This window comes from Stegostoma tigrinum, chromosome 2 (assembly GCF_030684315.1).
Source record: "Stegostoma tigrinum isolate sSteTig4 chromosome 2, sSteTig4.hap1, whole genome shotgun sequence".
NCBI lineage: Eukaryota > Metazoa > Chordata > Chondrichthyes > Orectolobiformes > Stegostomatidae > Stegostoma > Stegostoma tigrinum.
Window position 1 is genome coordinate 24,127,132 of NC_081355.1, and position 22,597 is coordinate 24,149,728.

General features: G+C 45.6%; 1 protein-coding gene across 11 annotated transcripts in view; it reads right to left on the reverse strand.

Annotated features, from left to right (window-relative positions):
• Window positions 1-22,597, reverse strand: part of LOC125448871 (catenin delta-2-like) — a 1,175,930-nt gene that overhangs the window by 29,033 nt on the left and 1,124,300 nt on the right. For all 11 annotated transcript variants that reach the window (XM_059652900.1, XM_059652905.1, XM_059652902.1 and 8 more), the window contains 2 exons: window positions 20,602-20,830; window positions 10,340-10,424 (listed from right to left, as the gene is read on the reverse strand). In XM_059652900.1, the coding sequence (XP_059508883.1) occupies window positions 10,340-10,424; window positions 20,602-20,830 (314 nt within the window). The remainder of the gene's footprint in view (window positions 1-10,339; window positions 10,425-20,601; window positions 20,831-22,597) is intronic.

Genomic DNA, 22,597 nt, shown 5'->3' on the forward strand with positions numbered 1-22,597 from the left:
AGCCTAAAGGAATTAAAATTTCAATTATGAGATATTGTCATGTGCAGGCTCATGGTTTTGAAGAGAACGATTAAAACAAATGGTACTGACAATACCAAATTTTTGGATTATACCGACAGCATTCCATTAAACCGGAATTCGCAGGGAACCATTAACACTTAAGAGTAAGTTAAGGCACTGGCTCTTCGAAGCAAACAAAAATTAGTTAACCATTTATTTCACGAGTTAAAGTTCTTCTAGATCTCATTGTCCTGTTCAGTTACAATCTGAATTACTCAGTTTTGCCTGCAGGTGGCAGAAAGGATCTTTACAGCTCAACTTTTGAAATATGCTTGGGAGAAATGTATCAGAGATAATGGGAACTGCAGATGCTGGAGAATTCCAAGATAACAAAATGTGAGGCTGGATGAACACAGCAGGTCAAGCAGCATCTCAGGAGCACAAAAGCTGACGTTTCGGCTCCAGACCCCTCATCAGAGAGGGGGATGGGGAGAGGGAACTGGAATAAATAGGGAAAGAGGGGGAGGCGGACCGAAGATGGAGAGTAAAGAAGATAGGTGGAGAGACTGTAGGTGGGGAGGTAGGGAGGGGATAGGTCAGTCCAGGGAAGACGGACAGGTCAAGGAGGTGGGATGAGGTTAGTAGGTAGCTGGGGGTGCGGCTTGGGGTGGGAGGAAGGGATGGGTGAGAGGAAGAACCGGTTAGGGAGGCAGAGACAGGTTGGACTGGTTTTGGGATGCAGTGGGTGGGGGGGAAGAGCTGGGCTGGTTGTGTGGTGCAGTGGGGGGAGGGGACGAACTGGGCTGGTTTAGGGTGCAGTAGGGGAAGGGGAGATTTTGAAGCTGGTGAAGTCCACACTGATACCATTAGGCTGCAAGGTTCCCAGGCGGAAGATGAGTTGCTGTTCCTGCAACCTTCGGGTGGCATCATTGTGGCAGTGCAGGAGGCCCATGATGGACATGACATCTAGAGAATGGGAGGGGGAGTGGAAATGGTTTGCGACTGGGAGGTGCAGTTGTTTGTTGCGAACTGAGCGGAGGTGTTCTGCAAAGCGGTCCCCAAGCCTAGGCTTGGTTTCGCCAATGTAGAGGAAGCCGCACCGGGTACAGTGGATGCAGTATATCACATTGGCAGATGTGCAGGTGAACCTCTGCTTATTGTGGAATGTCATCTTGGGGCCTGGGATAGGGGTGAGGGAGGAGGTGTGGGGACAAGTGTAGCATTTCCTGCGGTTGCAGGGGAAGGTGCCGGGTGTGGTGGGGTTGGAGGGCAGTGTGGAGCGAACAAGGGAGTCACGGAGAGAGTGGTCTCTCCGGAAAGCAGACAGGGGAGGGGATGGAAAAATGTCTTGGGTGGTGGGGTCGGATTGTAAATGGCGGAAGTGTCGGAGGATGATGCGTTGTATCCGGAGGTTGGTAGGGTGGTGTGTGAGAACGAGGGGGATCCTCTTAGGGCGGTTGTGGCGGGGGCGGGGTGTGAGCGATGTGTTGCGGGAAATACGGGAGACGCGGTCAAGGGCGTTCTCGATCACTGTGGGGGGCAAGTTGCGGTCCTTAAAGAACTTGGACATCTGGGATGTGCGGGTGTGGAATGTCTTATCGTGGGAGCAGATGCGGCGGAGGCGGAGGAATTGGGAATAGGGGATGGAATTTTTGCAGGAGGTTGGGTGGGAGGAGGTGTATTCTAGGTAGCTGTGGGAGTCGGTGGGCTTGAAATGGACATCAGTTACAAGCTGGTTGCCTGAGATGGAGACTGAGAGGTCCAGGAAGGTGAGGGATGTGCTGCAGATGGCCCAGGTGAACTGAAGGTTGGGGTGGAAATTGTTGGTGAAGTGGATGAACTGTTCGAGCTCCTCTGGGGAGCAAGAGGCGGCGCCGATACAGTCATCAATGTACCGGAGGAAGAGGTGGGGTTTGGGGCCTGTGTAGGTGCGGAAGAGGGACTGTTCCACGTAACCTACAAAGAGGCAGGCATAGCTGGGGCCCATGCGGGTGCCCATGGCCACCCCCTTAGTCTCATTGCTCCGCCCACAACCTCCACAGCCAGCAACCCCAGAGGAGACAGCCACACTGAGCCCTGCTGCATCTTCACCATCCCCCCAGACCTCCCACTGACTGAGGACGAACGGTCAGTCCTTAGCAAGGGGATCACCTTTGTCCCCCTACAACCACACATCAGCGAATACCAGTCACGGTTGGACATAGAGCAGTTTTTCCGCCGTCTTCGCCTCCATGCCTACTTCTTCAACCGGGAACCTAACCCTCCTTCCACTGACCCCTTCACCCGCTTCCAACACAAGTCCTCCTCCTGGACACCACCCCCAGGCCTCCTACCCTCCCTCGACCTCTTCATCTCCAACTGCCGTCGAGACATTAACCGCCTCAACCTCTCCACCCCTCTCACCCACTCCAACCTCTCCCCCGCAGAACGGGCAGCCCTCCGCTCCCTCCGCTCCAACCCCAACCTCACCATCAAACCCGCAGACAAGGGTGGCACAGTGGTAGTATGGCGCACTGACCTCTACATCGCCGAGGCCAGACGCCAACTCTCCGACACCACCTCCTACCGCCTCCTCGATCATGACCCCACACCCGAGCACCAAACCATCATCTCCAACACCATTCACGACCTCATCACCTCAGGGGACCTCCCACCCACAGCCTCCAACCTCATTGTTCCCCAACCCTGCACGGCCCGTTTCTATCTCCTTCCCAAAATCCACAAACCTGCCTGCCCTGGTCGACCCATCGTCTCAGCCTGCTCCTGCCCCACCGAACTCATCTCCACCTATCTGGACTCCATTTTCTCCCCTTTGGTCCAGGAACTCCCCACCTACGTCCGTGACACCACCCACGCCCTCCACCTCCTCCAGGACTTCCAATTCCCTGGCCCCCAACACCTCATATTCACCATGGACGTCCAGTCCCTGTACACCTGCATTCCGCATGGAGATGGCCTCAAGGCCCTTCGCTTCTTCCTGTCCCGCAGGCCCGACCAGTCCCCCTCCTCCGACACTCTCATCCGCCTAGCTGAACTCGTCCTCACACTCAACAACTTCTCTTTTGACTCCTCTCACTTCCTACAGACTAAGGGGGTGGCCATGGGCACCCGCATGGGCCCCAGCTATGCCTGCCTCTTTGTAGGTTACGTGGAACAGTCCCTCTTCCGCACCTACACAGGCCCCAAACCCCACCTCTTCCTCCGGTACATTGATGACTGTATCGGCGACGCCTCTTGCTCCCCAGAGGAGCTCGAACAGTTCATCCACTTCACCAACACCTTCCACCCCAACCTTCAGTTCACCTGGGCCATCTCCAGCACATCCCTCACCTTCCTGGACCTCTCAGTCTCCATCTCAGGCAACCAGCTTGTAACTGATGTCCATTTCAAGCCCACCGACTCCCACAGCTACCTAGAATACACCTCCTCCCACCCAACCTCCTGCAAAAATTCCATCCCCTATTCCCAATTCCTCCGCCTCCACCGCATCTGCTCCCACGATAAGACATTCCACTCCCGCACATCCCAGTTGTCCAAGTTCTTTAAGGACCGCAACTTTCCCCCCACAGTGATCGAGAACGCCCTTGACCGCGTCTCCCATATTTCCTGCAACACATCGCTCACACCCCGCCCCCGCCACAACCGCCCTAAGAGGATCCCCCTCGTTCTCACACACCACCCTACCAACCTCCGGATACAACGCATCATCCTCCGACACTTCCGCCATTTACAATCCGACCCCACCACCCAAGACATTTTTCCATCCCCTCCCCTGTCTGCTTTCCGGAGAGACCACTCTCTCCGTGACTCCCTTGTTTGCTCCACACTGCCCTCCAACCCCACCACACCCGGCACCTTCCCCTGCAACCGCAGGAAATGCTACACTTGCCCCCACACCTCCTCCCTCACCCCTATCCCAGGCCCCAAGATGACATTCCACATTAAGCAGAGGTTCACCTGCACATCTGCCAATGTGGTATACTGCATCCACTGTACCCGGTGCGGCTTCCTCTACATTGGGGAAACCAAGCGGAGGCTTGGGGACCGCTTTGCAGAACACCTCTGCTCAGTTCGCAACAAACAACTGCACCTCCCAGTCGCAAACCATTTCCACTCCCCCTCCCATTCTCTAGATGACATGTCCATCATGGGCCTCCTGCAGTGCCACAATGATGCCACCCGAAGGTTGCAGGAACAGCAACTCATATTCCGCCTGGGAACCCTGCAGCCATATGGTATCAATGTGGACTTCACCAGTTTCAAAATCTCCCCTTCCCCTACTGCATCCCTAAACCAGCCCAGTTCGTCCCCTCCCCCCACTGCACCACACAACCAGCCCAGCTCTTTCCCCCCACCCACTGCATCCCAAAACCAGTCCAACCTGTCTCTGCCTCCCTAACCGGTTCTTCCTCTCACCCATCCCTTCCTCCCATCCCAAGCCGCACTCCCAGCTACCTACTAACCTCATCCCACCTCCTTGACCTGTCCGTCTTCCCTGGACTGACCTATCCCCTCCCTACCTCCCCACCTATACTCTCCTCTCCACCTATCTTCTTTACTCTCCATCTTCGGTCCGCCTCCCCCTCTCTCCCTATTTATTCCAGTTCCCTCTCCCCATCCCCCTCTCTGATGAAGGGTCTAGGCCCGAAACGTCAGCTTTTGTGCTCCTGAGATGCTGCTTGGCCTGCTGTGTTCATCCAGCCTCACATTTTGTTATCTTGGTCGAAATGTATGTAATATTAGAAGGCACATACGACAAAAACTGGGCATCTTGCTGAACACTGGACACCTATTATTTAATTTAAGATGCTGTACCACAGTGAATATTGTAATCATTTAAAAAGCAATCCAGCAAAAATAATTGGGTGGATGACAATTGGGAAGTTCTATGGTAAGTACACATGCTCATTTCCCTGCTCCTTCCCCCCTTTGCCCGATGGTTACAGCACTAGAATTGTGTTTCTTTCATTTTCTTTGTGTATTCTTGTTTGATCATTATGAAAAGAATTAGAAATGGGGAATAATGGTAGGCAGATGGAAGTGTCAGGTCATGTACTAAAGCTAACAAAAATACATCCAACAGAGACAGTGTTGCCTAGTGTATTGTGTGTTCAATCATATCATATAATCCCTACAATGTTGAAGCAGTCACTTAGCCCATTGAGTCCATGCTGACCCTCTGAAGAGCATCGCAAAATGACCACCACCCCCATCCCTCTCCCTGTAACTCTGCATTTCCCATAGCTAATCCACCTAGCCTGTACATCCCTGGACATGATAGCATGGCTAATCCAGCTAGCCCACACATCTGTGGACTGTGGGAGGAAACCCGCAGAGATAAGGGGAGAATGTGCAAACCCTGCACGCAACCAGGCTGGAATCAAACCTGGGTCCCTGGTGCTGTGGGGCAGCAGTGCTAACCACTGAGCCACTGTGAGGCCCCCTATTAGCAGCTGGTAATACTGGTGTCAGTCAGTAGTGCCCCAGTCAGAAGGACTGATCTGGTTACTGGGTTTGGTATAGTACAGCCGTGTGCTGCAACCATCGCCCTTTCTTTGACTGGATCAGAGCGCCTATTTGGTTTGCAGTGGCAGAGAAAAACTACTAGCCATTTTTCATGAGAAGAGTTCTAATCTTGAATGAGATGTAGTTTGTTGCATGATCAACAATCATGTACAAGTTACATGCATATGTTATGCATTTTAACTAAGACTATGAGGTGATAGATTCTTACTCAAGATTTTCAGCTGTTCTGCCTCTCTCTACCCAAGACCTATGACAGAAGCAGATTAAGTGCAGCCTAATTCAGACTCCAACATTAACCCTCCCATAACCATTACCTTAGAGTCATGGAAATCTCCAGCACAGAAAAAAACCTTTCTGCCCATTTAATTCACACTTTACCTTATATCACAAGATTGAATCGACAGTAGGAAAATGTCCCAAGGTGTCTCACAAGAATATGACAAATCAAACACAAACAGAGTCTGACAGGAACGTTCAGAAGGCTGGCAAAAAGATTGGTTGAGGAAATAGGTTAGAAGAGCTTCTTAGAGGAAGAGGAATGGAGAGAGATGAAGAGGTTTAGGGAAGAGATTCAAGGGCTTAGCATCTTGGCATCCAAAGACCAAGCAGCATGGAAGGTAGAAGAAAAACAGATAGTCAAGAGGTTTCTATGTCATCTCCTATAGCAACTTTCTGCAGCCTTATCTTCTCTACTTGCCCCAGGGAGTTATGAGCTTTCTCTTTGGCGTGGTGAAAAGACATCATTGTTCACATTGTGTGATTATGTTTTGAACAGAATTAGCTACAGAATTTCCCACTGCACTTGCACAATGAGCACTTCAGATCTGAATATGTGACCAGGACTGAAATAGCCCCACAAAGGCCCGCATCAAGTCACACTTTATTAACATGTTCATAGTACATGACACTCACCCAGCTAGCACAGCGCTGGCTCCTAGAGTGAGCAGAGCTGCTGATAATCCTGTTTCTGTCTGTCAGCCAGGGCTCCCTGATTGGACCAGGTTAATAGCCCCAATCAGGGAACTCATATTCTATGAGATCTACCTGGCTGACCTTGTTACAGCAACTGCAAGGACAGTCAGTGGAACTTATCTCCTGCCTCCCTTTTCAGCCGAACAGTTACACAGCAACAATTCAAAACAAATTACACTGCTCAATTTCATAAAATCTTCAAGATTCAACACATGCTGCTGTGAAGTCCTTGTGTTGTTAACCTCTAGAAGGCTGTGAAGCATAGTCACTCCTTGGCATGTTGCAGAACTTAACAGTACCAGCAATGCTGCAGGGAATCCGTTCAATACATGTACAGTAAGAGTAATGTAAACTACATTTAGAAGTCATTCTATTAGGAATCAGCATTGTCCAACTATCCAAACACCAAAACAACTGTGGATGCTGGAAATCAGAAACAAAATCAGAAATTGCTGGAAAAGCTGAGTAAAAGTTTCAGGGACAGTTCTGAAGAAGGGTCACTGAAGTCAAAACATTAACTCTGCTTTCTCTCCACAGATACTGCCAGATCTGCTGAGTTTTTCCATGTAATTTCTGCTTTTGTCCCATAATCACTTTGTTTCACGACTGATTCATTCATCTATTTTTGTATTTAAGCCATGGTTCAGTGGTAGCAGTCTAATCTCTGAGTCAGCGGTTATGAAAACAAACCCCATTCTACAGATTTGAGTGCATTGCACTGGAGCATCAGCTAGACAGTACTGGGAGAGTACTGTATTGTCAGAGGTGCTGTCTCTTAGATGCATGTTGAACAGAGACCGGACTGAGCAAATATACTTAACATTTCACACTCACAATACAATTATTACTTGCCTTTAATGAATTGTGGCACAGAGACTCTAGGTTAGCCTGGTATGCTATAGCTCCAGATGATCCTGTTGGATAACTTGAATACACTGCAGGGCAAAGTGTGTGTATAGGCTACAGTGCAAGTTTAAAACTCATGCACTGAAGATACACTGAGAGCAAATCTGCAAAAGAACAAGCCTATCACAGGGACAGTTTAAGGTAGAGAGAGGTAAGATAGAGGGAGAAGGAGCTTACAGAAACAGGGAGAAAAAATAAATATACACTAGATGCAGAAAGACAGTAGGTGCTTCTTCTTTAGATACAATGAGAAGAAAATGGCTGAAAACCTTTGAAGGAGGAAACTGCAGGGAATAAACTCAAAGGCAGAGAATAGTATGTGGAAAGTAGTAAGAGTGGGGGACAGACAGGACAAGTATTTCGAAAATGACATCCTTATTTTTGCCTGCAAGCAGCATTGCTGAAATCAATCAATCTTCATGTAGTTGCCTTTCTCTCAGAAAGTGATCCCAGGTAAGCTGATAGCTTTTGCAGCTTTTACCCTGAGGCACCAAATGAATTGTTCCTATTACCAATAAGGGCATTTCAACTGCCTTTGCTTCTGGGCATGTCTACAAATCAGTGGCGATTGTGCGAACTACAAAGTTGGGTAATCAAGCAAGCATCTTGTACAAGGAAAAGTGCTTGTGGGTTGTTGCATTTGCTGTTACGGAACAGCCTTGTTCCAAAGTTTGGCTTCACTGGAAATTGCCAGCTTTTTTTGTTGATTCACGTTCTCAAAAAAACGCAGAGGCAATTCATATATTGCTTCTTTTACTTTAACACTGAAATATAAGGCAATGAATAGTGCTGTAATTCATTAGGAAACAGAATTTTCCAGCATTAGTCCATCACATTTGTGCCAAATTGACTGAACCATTCAGATGATATGCTCCATTCTCACAGTCATACTGCACAGAAACAGACTCTCGGGCTCAACTTGTCCATGTTGACCAGGTTTACTAAACCGAACTAGTCCCATGTGCCTGCATTTGGCCTCTCCTTCTCAGCCTTTCCTATCCATGTAGCTGTGCAAATGTCTTGCTAATGTTGTAATTGTACTCGCCTCTATCACTTCCTCTAGCAGCTCATTCCATATACGCACCATGTTCTGTGTGCAGAAACTGCCCCTCAGATCCCTTCTAAATCTTTCTTCTCTCACTCTAAACCTATGCCCTCTAATCATTGTGTCATACAGCAGGGAAAATTCTGATCCAACCAGTCCATGCAGAACGTAATCCCAAATTAAACGAGTCCCACTTGCCTGCTTCAGGCCCATATCACTCCAACCCTTTCCTATTCATGTATCCATCCAAATTCTTTTAAATATTATAATTGTACCCACATCCATCGCTTCCTCAGGAAGTTCATTCCACACACGAACCACCCTCTGTGTAAAAAATTTGCCTCATGTCTTCTTTAAATTTCTCTCCTCTCACCTTATAAATGTGCCCCCTTGTCTTGAAATTCACCATCTTAGGGAAAAGACAACTATCATCAACTCTATCCATACCTCTCGTTATTTTATAAACTTCTATCAGGTCACCTCTCAACCTCCTATGCACCAGTGAAAAAAATCCCAGCTGAAAAAAATCCTAACTCAAACCGTCCAATCTCTTCTGAACCTTCTTCAGCTTGATAATATCCTTCCTACAACTGGGCAACCAGAATGGGACACTGTATTCCAGAAGAGGCCTCACCAAGTCCTGCACAACTACAACATGACTTCCCAACTCCTATACTCAAAGGACCATGCAATGAAGACAATTGTGCCAAATGCTTTTTCAACCATCCAGTCTGTATATGATGCCAACTTTAAATAACTATGTACCTGCACTCTTAGGTCCCTCTGTTCTCCAACACTCCCCAAGGCCCTACCATTAATTCTATAATCTCCACCCATGTACCAAAATGCAATTTATCCAAATTGAACTCTATCTGCAATTTTTCAGCCTATTGACCCATTTGATCAAAACCCCTTTGTACGCTCAGAAAACCTTCTTCACTGTCTACAATTTTGGTGTCATCCATAAACTTACTAACCAAATCTTCTATATTCTCATCCAAATCATTTATATAAAGTTTTGAACTCCCCTACCCTGGGGCAAAGATATGGCTATTCACCTCATCTATGTGCTTCATGATTTTATAAAACTCTACAAGGTTACCCCTCGGCTCCAACGTTTCAGGGAAATAAGTCCCAACCTGTCCAGCCTCTCCTAACAAAACAAACATTCTTGTAAATCCCTTTTGCGTCCTTTTCAGTTTAATAACATCCTCCTTACAGCAGGGTGACCAGAATTGTACATAGTACTTCAAATTTAAGCTTAGCAGCATCTTGTACAACCATAACATGACATCCCAACTCCTGTACTCAATGGTCTGACAGATGAGAGCAAGCGTGCCAAATGCCTTCCTCAGCACCCTTGTCTACCTGTGACACCACTTTCAGGGAACTACTTGATCTGAAATGATTTGATATGATTTATTTATTGTCACATGTATTTATTACAAATACTGTGAAAATCTTTGTTTAGTGGCAGTGGAATGAGATATTTGAGTGGCTACTTAACAGTCTCAATTGCCCTATGGGAGAGAAGGATGGCTCTCCATCCATTACTCCTGCCCTGAGCCTGATCAAAGGGAGGCAGGAACATGATGTTGTCTCACCACTGCAATCTCCTGTCCAAGCAAATTGCCCTGCAATCTTCAAAATCACCTCTGAGATGACATTAAATTCTACTCCCTGTGTCTTTTTCACAGATAATGTCTGACTTCCTGGGTGATTCCTGCAATCCAATCAAATCCTTTTGGCGTCACTCAGGATCATCCCAAAGTCAACCACGCCCCTAATGCTTCTGCTATCAGCAAACCTGCCCCTGCTGCGCTCAAGTTGAGATTCTTTATCTATGTTACGCATGAAGGGAATAGGACAGTGAAGAACAAAATGTTTTACCTTCTTGTAGAGGCTCCTCAGATCTCGATACTGCCACATACTGTTTAGAACTTGAGATGCTGCCTTCACCACCTTCGGTGAATGTCTGTATGCAAAACATCACAGCACAGGTTAGAAACCACTTTAACCCTCCGGATGGTACAATTAATATGACTGAAAATGTCAAGAATACAAAAACTGAGAATTGCTTCTCAAGGAAAAGAAGGGAATGAAGCTGATATATCAAGTTAGTATGGATCAGCCTTCTCAATCATTATCTAGCAGGCTTTTTGTTTCAAATTAGGTTTGAAATAAATAAGTCTGAACAAATGGTTTTTAAAGGTTAATGTAGTGTATGATTGATTTTATTCAGTAGTTGGAACTTGAAGGTCTGCATATTTATTCGCTGTGACGAGAAGCAAAATGTGGAACTGTTTTTCCGTTTTAATGCAGCAGACTAATTTGGATAAATCTGCAATTAATGGGCAAGAATACCAGTGTATAGACGACTGATGTGTTGTGAGAGTTTAAGATTCTCACAGTCATTAGGCACAAGGCTAAAGGGAGAAAGCAGAGTAGATTTTGAACCACAGTCGGTTGGAAATTTCTGAAATTAAATCTGGCACAAAATGTCCAAGCTTTGTTTTTGACATGCGACGTGACAATTTACTCTCAAGTATCACTTATAATTCAGAGTTTACACTGTTACCTTTGTGCTAGAATGTTGGGACTTGAAATTTCACTGTTGGGACTCAAGCACATTTTCTAGGCAGCCATTCGAATGCAGTGCTGAGAGAATGCTGCACCATGTAAACTGCTGTTCCTTGGAGGAAACATTAAACCAGTGACCCTACGGACTTCTCGAGTTGATAATCCTGAGACACTATTTCAAAGACCAGCAAAGGTTTTCCTTGGAGTCCTCGTCAATATTTACCTTTCAATCATCACCGAAACAGAATTTTCAGTCCTTATTGCATTTCTGCTTGTAGGGCCTGAATGTGCACAGACAGATTGCCTTCTTTTCTGCATAACCCATGTAGTCATGGTACTGCGCTATGGTTTTACACTTCAGTTGCTGAGGTGGCAAAAGGTGCTATCTAAATAAAGTCTTTATACCCATTTCCTTCAATGGATTACAATGTGAAGGTATCTGTCACAAGATCAATTCCTTGCCTCCTTTCTCTGACTGTAGAATAGTGGCTGCAGTTCCCATCCCAGTACCTTCAATGATTGAATCAATCATGTTACCACATTATCCTGAAATGGATACATTGGCACAAAGGTGCAGACTCACAAATGGGACAAATTGGTACTCTTGATTTTAATTTGTTAATAAAAATGTCTCACTGAACAAAGTTGAGTCATGCAGAGACATTTATTGACTGAATCTGAAATTTCTGGCAGGCTTTCTGTTTGCTGGATGCTTCTGAAATTTTGGGCTTCTGTACATAGTAGTTTGTGGTCATATCAATTATGTTGGCCATGCTGAAGTATTTATGTGAAATGTTAGTTGGCTCTTCTGTATTGAGGAAAAGTAGTCACATGCAGGGCACGCTAATACTCTTGATGTTTATTTCCTAATTTTCTTCTTGTTCCTTCATATCAAATCACCGCTAACGTAAATACTTGCAAGATATTCACGTGAAGTGTAACTGCCAAACACCAAATACAATAGCAGTACAAATGAAATCAATCACAAGCATTACAATTTTGATAAGTTTTGCATTTTTATCTGAATGTCTCAAGAGGTATAAAGTATTGTTTTCCATCTTCCGGTCAGTGTACTGTTTGGAGGTGGTAAATCTCAGGCTAAATTTTATGACATAAAAAGGAGTTATTAATGAAGAATGACATACTTGCTCCTTTGGTTGAAATTTGTGAAAGGGAATGATTCTACACAAAAAGGCTAATTATCTGAGTAAATTTGATGGTGGAGAAAGTGGTGAGGGATTTCGTGGAGATGGGGAAACCTCTCTTGGCACCAAGATGTACAGGTACCCTGGATAAGCTGTATATGCCACCTTTCTTCTACAATTAACTTTTGAAATATAAATTACGCATCAGTATGAATAAAAATTCTGCATTATATTTATAGATTTATTTTACAGGATGAAGGAGAACGTTACAAAACTGCTTACACATTCACATTGTTCTACACTTTTCATTGGATTTGTGCTGGAGGAAATGGACATTCTATTTGTATAGTATGGTTCACATGATCTAACACTAAGTGCTGCTTCAACAGTTACTAGCTGATTTCATGCACAATTTACACAATCAATAATCATTATGACAGACTAAGTTACATTGCTTGATTTATTCACTGGTTCACAGTTTTGGAATTAGTCACATACATGTACCAATTTGCAAAACTGTTACTTAAGAAGCTGAATGAGGGTCATAAAATTTTAGGAAAGCCTGCAATATAAGTACATGGAAATCTATATGTAAGTCAGTATATGTGAATGCATATTGTCAGATCTAGAGCTTTTAACTTCCCAATACCAATTTGTTTTTTGTTTCCTTGTCTATGAATAGTTCTGAATAGTTCATTCCTTTGTTTGCTGCATCAGTCTCCCCTACCCCACCAACATAACCTCTCCAAATTTTGTCACCCTATCCTAAGTAAGTGCCTATTATGCAGCATGGTAGCTCAGTGGTCAGCATGACTGCCTCACAGTGCCCAGGTTCAATTCCACCCTTGGGCGACTGTCTGTGTGGAATTTGCATGGGTTTGCTCCAGGTGCTGTGGTTTCTTCCCACAGTCCAAAGATGTGCAGGTTAGGTGGATTGGCCGTGCTAAATTGCCCATAGCATCCAAGAATGTGCAGGGTAGGTGGATTAAGTATGGCAAATGTAGGGTTACAGAGATGGGATGGGATGGGGTGGGGGGGTGGAATGCCCACACTGTAGGGATTCTATTCTCTTCTAATGCGTGGAATTGTTGTGGCCCTGTGGATATACTGTACAGGAGAAATTATGCAAGGGTAACTTCGAAAATGCCTCAAAATGTCTAAAGCATGAAAAGAGGCAAAGAGGAGTTTCCATTTGTTCACGGGATGTGTGCATTACCGATTAGGCCAACATTTATTGCCCAGATGGAAGTTAAGACTTAGGAGTGAACCACATTGCTATGAGTTTGGAATTATACATAGGTCGGACCAGGTAAGGAAGGTAGATTTCCTTCCCTAAACAACATTAATGAACCAGATGGATTTTTAACATCAGTTGAACATGGTTTCCATTAGGCCAGCTTTTAATTCTTGATTTCTTTTAATGACTGAATTCACATTGCACCATTTTGGGATTCAAACCCATGTCCTCAGAACATCAGGCTGAGATTCTGGATTATTAGGCTGATGATATTACTACCACGCCACTGCATCACCATGTATGTGGAATAGACACTAGTCAATGGACAGCTTGTGTCACGATTCACAATTTTTATTTCCATTTATTTCAATGGGGAGACAGCTTACATTATCTTCTAACTTATTACTGGTTACTTTTACATTGTAACACAATCTCCCCAAGGAGAGGGGCTGGAGACACAAATAGAGGACAGATAAACCTCTCTCATTAAACAGATATCAAACTATGGAGATTATTGACCTCAATTTATCATGGGTATATAAATTCATTTTGAAAGTTCTTGTGGTGCAGTGGCAATGTCCCTAGCTCTGGAGCCAGGAGCCTTTGGTTCAGTATCACCTGTTCCAGGGATGTGTTAAAATATATCTGAACAGCCTGATGTAAAAATAATCAATGAATTCCTTCGAGTACAGGAGTTGAGATGTCACATTGAGATTATACAGGATGTTGGTGAGGCCTTTTTTGGAATACTGTGTCCAGTTCTGATTGCACTGTTACTGGAAGGATATTATTAAGCTGGAGAGGGTTCAGAAGAGATTTACCAGGACGTTGCTGGGAATGAAGGGTTTGATTTATAAAGAGAGGCTGGATGGGCTGGGACTTTTTATCACTGGAATGTAGGAGGTTGAGGGGTGACCTTATAAGTGTTTATAAAATCATGAGGGGAGAGAGATAAGGTGAATAGCAGATATCTTTTGCCTAGGGTGGGGAATTTCAAGTCTAGGGGGCATATTTTTAAGGTTAGAGGAGAAGGTTTTAAAAAAGAAAAGGGGGGCAACTTTTTTTTTGCAGAGAGTAGTTCATGTGTAGAATGAACTTACAGGAGAAGTGGTGGATGTGGGTACAGTTACAATAAAATAGTAATTGGGTGAAGACTGGCAAACACAAGACTTCTGCTCAAGATCAATGCTAGCCATGTCTGGAATGATTTCTCCGTCTGTGAGCTTTTTCATATCTTTAACACTTTTAACAAAGTCAAATGGTGATAGCTTGGAGCTGTTGGCATGCTAAATTCAGAACCAGTCACCTAATTCCAGGTTAAATGACAGTGCAGTGCCTTCTTATTGGACAGAAGAGACAGGCTGTGCTGCAAATGCCCTGAATTAAAGCTAGTAGCAGAATGGAAGCCAGTCAGTGGTTTTTCAATTTTTATAATTAATCTCCTAGAAATAAAAATCTAATCACTGTTGTGCAGATGAATGCTCATAACATTCAGGTCTTTCAGTCAAAGATTTCTTCATTATCACAGAATCATAGATAAGCATAGTTTAGAAAGGAGCCATTCAGCTCATGAAGTCTGCGTCAGCTTTTTCAAAGTTAGAAGTTTAAGGCAACTTAATTCTCATCTCTCAGCAGGAAAGCTGCAATATATTTCAGACCGAGGACATAAATTGGAAGTTATACGTGATTTTCCCCTTCCAGAGTTAGTAAGAAACATGATTAAAAACAAACTTCAAACCCATAATCAGTGTGTGTTAATGGCCTGATATGCTAGTGTTTGGGGTAGTGTGAAGGCCACAACTTGATGATGGCCGTTAAGCACATCTGCACGACAGCTAAAATGAAAAAGACACTTTCTGCTCCATGTGCTGCAAGCCAGTTTCAGTCAAACAGAAGCAGCAGAAAAGAATTCCAGCTAAACTGCAAACTCTATATCACGTAAATTTATGGCCTCACATGACTCCATGGGTTAAAAACTGAAAGAACTGCAGATGCTGTCAATCAGGAACAAAAACAAAGTTGCTGGAAAAGCTCAGCCAGTCTGGTAGCATCTGTGAAGGAGAAAACCGAGTTAATGTTTTGGGTCCAGTGTTCTGTGGAAGGGTCACCAAAACCCGAAACGTTAGCTCTGTTTTCTCCTTCACAGATGCTGCCAGACCGGCTGAGCTTTTCCAGCAACTTTATTTTTGTTGTTGTGTTAACTTTATGGGTTGGTTGGAATTCTTTTGTAATTAAAGAGATCCGTGCATCTCTTTAATTTTTTTATCCTGCTTGGACTCACTTCTTATTTATAATCCATGTGTATGTGTTTTGCATTACCATTTCTTCTGGTCTTTAATAAAAAATAAACTCACTATTATGTTAACTCAGGAAAGCCTGATTAAATTGGCTCTTTTTAAAGTTCCTTCAGTCTGGGTTGAAGGCATAGCCCAGAGAAGGGATCATTCAGAAATTAACCAACAGAGGATGTGGGTGAAATGAACAAACATAATTTTCTCTTAAGATAGATGCGCAGTTCTCCTTTCCTAGTTCATGTTTATGCAAGTGGCTGCTTATCTTCTCTCTAATTATTGTAGCTGAAAGCTTTCTCTCCGCCCAAACTTAACTTACAGGCCTGACATTGCAGTGTTTATCCTTATCTCCTTTTTGAAGAAGAGTATGATATTTGTGATTCTCCAGTCCACTTGGGCCAGTCTGCTCTATCTGAGGAGGATGGGAAGAATGTGACTAACTGTTTCAAAATTGCTACCTTTACTTCCTTGAGCAACTTATGATGGGTAGATGACTTATCCAGTTTAAATAATGCCAGCCTCCCTGGAGCTTCCTTTATCGATCTTTATCTCATTCATTATCCATATGATCTTCTAACCTCCTATTGTTTTGGCAAAATCATCTTCTTTGCTAAAGATTGGTGCAAAGAACCCAAATTCTTATCTCCACCATGCCTTCTGCTTCCATGAGCCAATCCTCATTTGGTTGCTATCAGGCTCCTTGGCAAATCTGTTTCTACTAATATCCCCTTTAATCTTAACCAGTGATCTATTCTCATTGCTTCTCATTTCATTTTTCACTCTAGTTCTGTACTTTTTGACATTCAATGTGATTCTTTCTTGTATCTGCTACACTCCTACTTTTTCTGATTCATTTTACATTCTCAATGTCTTCCTCAACTAGAATACTCTGACTTCGCTTGCCCTCTATTTTCTCCTCTTGGGAATGAATGTATCCAGACTGAACCAAAATGACTTACCCCATTATATTTCTGCATTACTGGCTTATCAATTAGCCCATGTCCAGTTAATTATTTTACACATTGTTGCTCCTTAACCATCTTCATTATTGATGCAAACCTTACAGCACGATCACCACTATTCCTGAGCTCCGCCCCATTGTTTAAGTCTGTAAAGGGAAGCTCATGATTATATCAGCATCATTTGAGGCTCTTACATGTGCGGCTAACCGCCATTAGAGGTCATCACGCTGCTAAAATTCAACCAGCAGGGGGCAGGGCTGAGGCAAAGAAGAAAGCCCGAAACATAAGAGATAATGGGAACTGCAGATGCTGGAGAATTCCAAGACAAAATGTGAGGCTGGATGAACACAGCAGGCCAAGCAGCATCTCAGGAGCACAAAAGCTGACGTTTCGGGCCTAGACCCTTCATCAGAGAGGGGGATGGGGAGAGGGAACTGGAATAAATAGGGAGAGAGGGGGAGACGGGCCGAAGATGGAGAGTAAAGAAGATAGGTGGAGAGGAGAGTATAGGTGGGGAGGTGGGGAGGGGATAGGTCAGTCCAGGGAAGACAGACAGGTCAAGGAGGTGGGATGAGGTTAGTAGGTAGATGGGGGTGCGGCTTGGGGTGGGAGGAAGGATGGGTGAGAGGAAGAACCAGTTAGGGAGGCAGAGACAGGTTGAACTGGTTTTGGGATGCAGTGGGTGGGGGGGAAGAGCTGGGCTGGTTGTGTGGTGTAGTGGGGGGAGGGGACGAACTGGACTGGTGTAGGGATGCAGTAGGGGAAGGGGAGATTCTTAATCTCCCCTTCCCCAACTGCATCCCTAAACCAGCCCAGTTCGTCTCCTCCCCCCACTACACCACACAACCAGCCCAGCTCTTCCCCCCCACCCACTGCATCCCAAAACCAGTCCAACCTGTCTCTGCCTCCCTAACCTGTTCTTCCACCGACCCATCCCTTCCTCCCACCCCAAGCCGCACCCCCATCTACCTACTAACCTCATCCCACCTCCTTGACCTGTCTGTCTTCCCTGGACTGACCTATCCCCTCCCTACCTCCCCACCTATACTCTCCTCTCCACCTTCGGTCTGCCTCCCCCTCTCTCCCTATTTATTCCAAAACCCTCACCCCATCCCCCTCTCTGATGAAGGGTCTAGGCCCGAAACGTCAGCTTTTGTGCTCCTGAGATGCTGCTTGGCCTGCTGTGTTCATCCAGCCTCACATTTTATCTTAGCCCGAAACATAAACCTAGATATGCTTGGAGGTGGACTCCCAGGCGAATACCTGATTCAATGGTATTCCGAGCCAGATTGAAGGACTCAGGATTAAACTTTTTCACCCGATACAGGATTGCCAACTGTACATTGATGTCTCGGACTCTCTGGGAATTGAAGATAAATCTCTGGATCAGCAACTAGGAGAAAGATTGCATTTCTTAAAAAAAAACTTTCATTTATCCGTTATAAGATTTTGGAGTTGGGGTGTGGGGAAGAGTTTTCTTCATCAACAGTTCAAATTAGTCTAGTTGGCTCGCAAGTGACTGTCCTGTTTTCAGGCGAGGAGGTTCGTGTCGCGGTTCGTGGTCTGATGTCATGTGAGTAACATCTCCAGGAGTATTTTGATAAAACAAACAAAGGCAGGACTCAGACATTCATAAGTAGGGCCTCGGACAGTATTATAGAACAGAGAGACCTAGGGATTCACGGAAACATTGAAAATAGGAGCAGGAGGAGGCCATTCAGTCCCTCAAGCCTGCTCTGCCTTCATCACGATCATGGCTGATTGTCCAACTCATGAACCTAATCCTGCTTTCTCCCATAACCTTTGATCCTATTCACCCCGAATGCTGTATCTAGTTGCCTCTTGAATACATTCAATGTTTCGACATCAACTACTTCCTGTGGTAATGAATTCCAGACACGCACCACTCTTTGGGTGAAGAAATGTTTCCTCATCTCCGCACTAAATTGTCTACCTTGAATCCTCATACTGTGACCCCTGGTTCTGGACACACCCACCATCAGGAATATCCTCCCTGCATCTACCCTTTCCCGTCCTGTTGGAATTTTATAAGTCTCTATGAGAATCTCCCTCATTCATCTGAACTTCAACAAAAACAATCCTAACCTCATCAATCTCTCCTCATATGTCAGACCTGCCATCCCTGGAATCAGCCTGATGAACCCTTGCTGTACTCCCTCGAGAGCAAGAACCTCCTTCCTCAGAAAAGGAGACCAAAATTGCACATAATATTCCAGGTGTGGTCTCACCAAGGCCCTGTATAACTGCAACAACACAACCCTGCTCCTGTACTCAAAACCTCTTCCAATGAAGGCCATTTGCCTTCTTTACCACCTGCTGCACCTGCATGCTGACCTTCAGTGACTGGTGCACAAGGACACCCAGGTCTCACTGCACACTCCCCTCTCCCAAATTACAGCCATTCAGGTAATAATCTGCCTTCTTGTTTTTGCTTCCATAGTGAATAACTCACATTTATCCAAATTATACTGCATCTGTCCCTGATTTGCCCACTCACCCAACCTGTCCAGATCATGCTGAAGGAGCTCTGCATCCTCGTCACAGTTCACCCTCCAACCCAACTTAGTATCATCTGCAAACTTGAAGATGTTACATTTTGTTCCCTCATCCAAGTCATTAATACATGTTGTGAACAGCTGGGATCCCAGCATTGATCCCTGTGGCACCCCACTAGTTAATACCTGCCAATTTGAAAAGGACCCATTAATTCCTATTCTTTGTTTCCTCACTGCCAACTAGTTTCCTATCGATTACAATACACTTCCCCCATTGGGTGCATAGTTCTTTGAAGTTTGCATGACATTTTGATGGGGTGGTTAAGAAGGTGTTTAGCATGCTTGCTTTCATTGCTCAGATCTTTGAGCATGGGAGTTGGGAAGTTATGTTGAGGTTATACAGGGTATGGGTGAGGCTTCTTCTGGAATGCTTTGCCCAGTTCTGGACTCACTGTTACAGGAAGGATAGTATTAAGCTGGAGAGAGTTCAGCAGAGATTTACTAGGATGTTGCTGGGACTGGAGGGTTTGAGTTATGTGGAGAGGCTGGATAGGCTGGGACATTTTTGACTGGAGCATAAGAGGTTGAAAGGGGACCTTATGGAGGTTTATAAAATAATGAGGAGTGTACAGAAGATGAATCGCAGGTGTCTTTTCCCTAGGGTGGGGAATTTCGAGGCCGGGGCATATTTTTAAGGTGAGCGGCAAAAGATTTAGAAAGATAGCCAGAGACTTTTCCCCAGGGCAGGATTGACTGCCACGATGGGTTTTAAGGTGTTAGGAGGAAGGTATAAAGGAGATGTCAGAGGGAGGTTCTTCACCCAGAGAGTTGTGAGCGCATGGATTAGTTTGCCAGTGGTAGTCGTGGAAGTGGAGTCATTAGTGACATTTAAGCAACTGCTGGACATGCACATGGGCAGCAGTGAATTGAGGGGAATGTAGGCTAGGTTATTGTATTTTTGGATTAGGATTATTCCACGGCACAACAAGGTGGGCCGAAGGCCTGTACTGTGCTGTACTTTTCTATGTTCTATGTTTTAAGACATGAGGGGCATTTTTTTTTACACAGAGAATGGTTTGAGTGTGAAATGAACTTCCAGAGGAAGTGGTGGATTTGGGTACAGTTACAATGTTTAAAAGACAGTTAGTTAAATACATGAATCAGAAATGTTTGGAGGAATATGGACCAAACACAGGCAGGTGAGACTAGTTTAGTTTGGGACTATGGTTGGCATGGATTGGTTGGCTTGAAGGATTTGTTTCCATGCTGTACAACTCTATGATTAATATATCGAGCCATGGTTGTCAACCTTACCCAGACAACGCCTATCAGCCCTTTGGCCTCTGTGCATTGATACAGTGAGAATCTCAGACACAATGGCATCACCTGAAGCTTAGGAGAACCATGCCCAGTTTACATACTTGTCTCCTTTGCTCTTGGCAATGCTGATAAGCTTCTCGATTCCTCCTGAATCTCGCAAGGCCTTGGCATTTTCCATGTTTTTAGTGATCACTTCATGCAGAGCGCAGCAAATGGCAGTTATTGTCTCGTCGGAAATGGTTTTGCTGATTGCAGTGGTGCCAGTGCCAGTGCCAGTGCTGCCACTGCCTCCAGGAAGACGGTGGACAAGATCTCGCATGGCATATTTACCTTGGTGAGAAAGAAAAGAGAAAGAGAAAGAGAGAAACATGATCGATCATATCCGCAAGCACAGAGCACTATGGTGGATCAAGTCAAATGGACAACCTGACAGCTTTCATTATTAGGTGGGGTGATGACAGGCAAAAGGATGGTGGGATTTCCACTGGAGTATTCCCATTAGAAGCATCTGTCTCCAACTTGGTCATATGCACCACTGCTTTAAAACTTTCCACTTGACATCTCAGATGTTGCTCCCCAACCCAATCAGCGGGAGCTATCAGCAGGACTCTGCAGTTACCCCTAGGTTTAGCTTTATTCGAGCTTCCATAATCTTCATGAAAACTGAAAATGAGAACTGTGGATGCTGTAATTCAGAAACAAAAACAGAAATTTCTGGAAAAGCTCAGCAGGTCTGAGAACATCTGCGAAGAGAAATCAGAATTAAGTTTTCAAGTCCGGTGACTCTTCGTTAGAACTGATGGTAACTTGGGAAAAGATAATAAAGTGTGAAGCTGGATGAACACAGTAGGCCAAGCAGCATCTCAGGAGCACAAAAGCTGACGTTTCGGGCCTAGACCCTTCATCAGAGAGGGGGATGGGGAGAGGGAACTGGAATAAATAGGGAGAGAGGGGGAGGCGGACCGAAGATGGATAGAAAAGAAGATAGGTGGAGAGAGTATAGGTGGGGAGGTAGGGAAGGGAAAGGTCAGTCCAGGGAGGACGGACAGGTCAAGGAGGCGGGATGAGGTTGGTAGGTGGGAAATGGAGGTGCAGCTTGAGGTGGGAGGAGGGGATAGGTGAGAAGAAGAACAGGTTAGGGAGTCGGGGACGAGCTGGGCTGGTTTTGGGATGCAGTGGGGGGAGGGGATGAACTGGGCTGGTTGTGTGATGCCGTGGGGGCGAGGGGACGAACTGGGCTGGTTTAGGGATGCAGTTGGGGAAGGGGAGATTGTGAAGCTGGTGAAGTCCACATTGATACCATTCGGCTGCAGGGTTCCCAAGCGGAATATGAGTTGCTGTTCCTGCAACCTTCGGGTGGCATCATTGTGGCACTGCAGGAGGCCCATGATGGACATGTCATCTAAAGAATGGGAGGGGGAGTTAAAATGGTTCGGAACTGGGAGGTGCAGTTGTTTATTGCGAACCGAGCGGAGGTGTTCTGCAAAGCGGTCCCCAAGCCCCCGCTTGGTTTCCCCAGTGTAGAGGAAGCCACACCGGGTACAGGGGATACAGTATACCACATTGGCAGATGTGCGGGTGAACATCTGCTTAATATGGAAGTCATCTTGGGGCCTGGGATAGGCGTGAGGGAGGAGGTGTGGGGGAAAGTGTAGCACTTCCTGCGGTTACAGGGGAAGGTGCTGGGTGTGGTGGGGTTGGAGGGCAGTGTGGAGTGAACAAGCGAGTCATGGAGAGAGTGGTCTCTCCGGAAAGCAGACAAGGGTGGGGATGGAAAAATGTCTTGGGTGGTGGGGTCGGATTGTAGATGGCGGAAGTGTCGGAGGATGATGCATTGTATCTGGAGGTTGGTGGGGTGGTGTGTGAGAACGAGGGGTCTCCTCTTGGGGTGGTTGTGGCGGGGGCAGGGTCAGAGGGATGTGTTGCGGGAAATGCGGAAGTCGCGATCAAGGGCGTTTTCGACGACTGCGGGGGGAAATTTGCGGTCCTTGAAGAACACGGACATCTGGGATGTGTGGGAGTGGAATGCCTCATCCTGGGAGCAGATGCAGTGGAAGCAAAGGAATTGGGAGTAGGGGATGGAATTTTTGCAGGAGG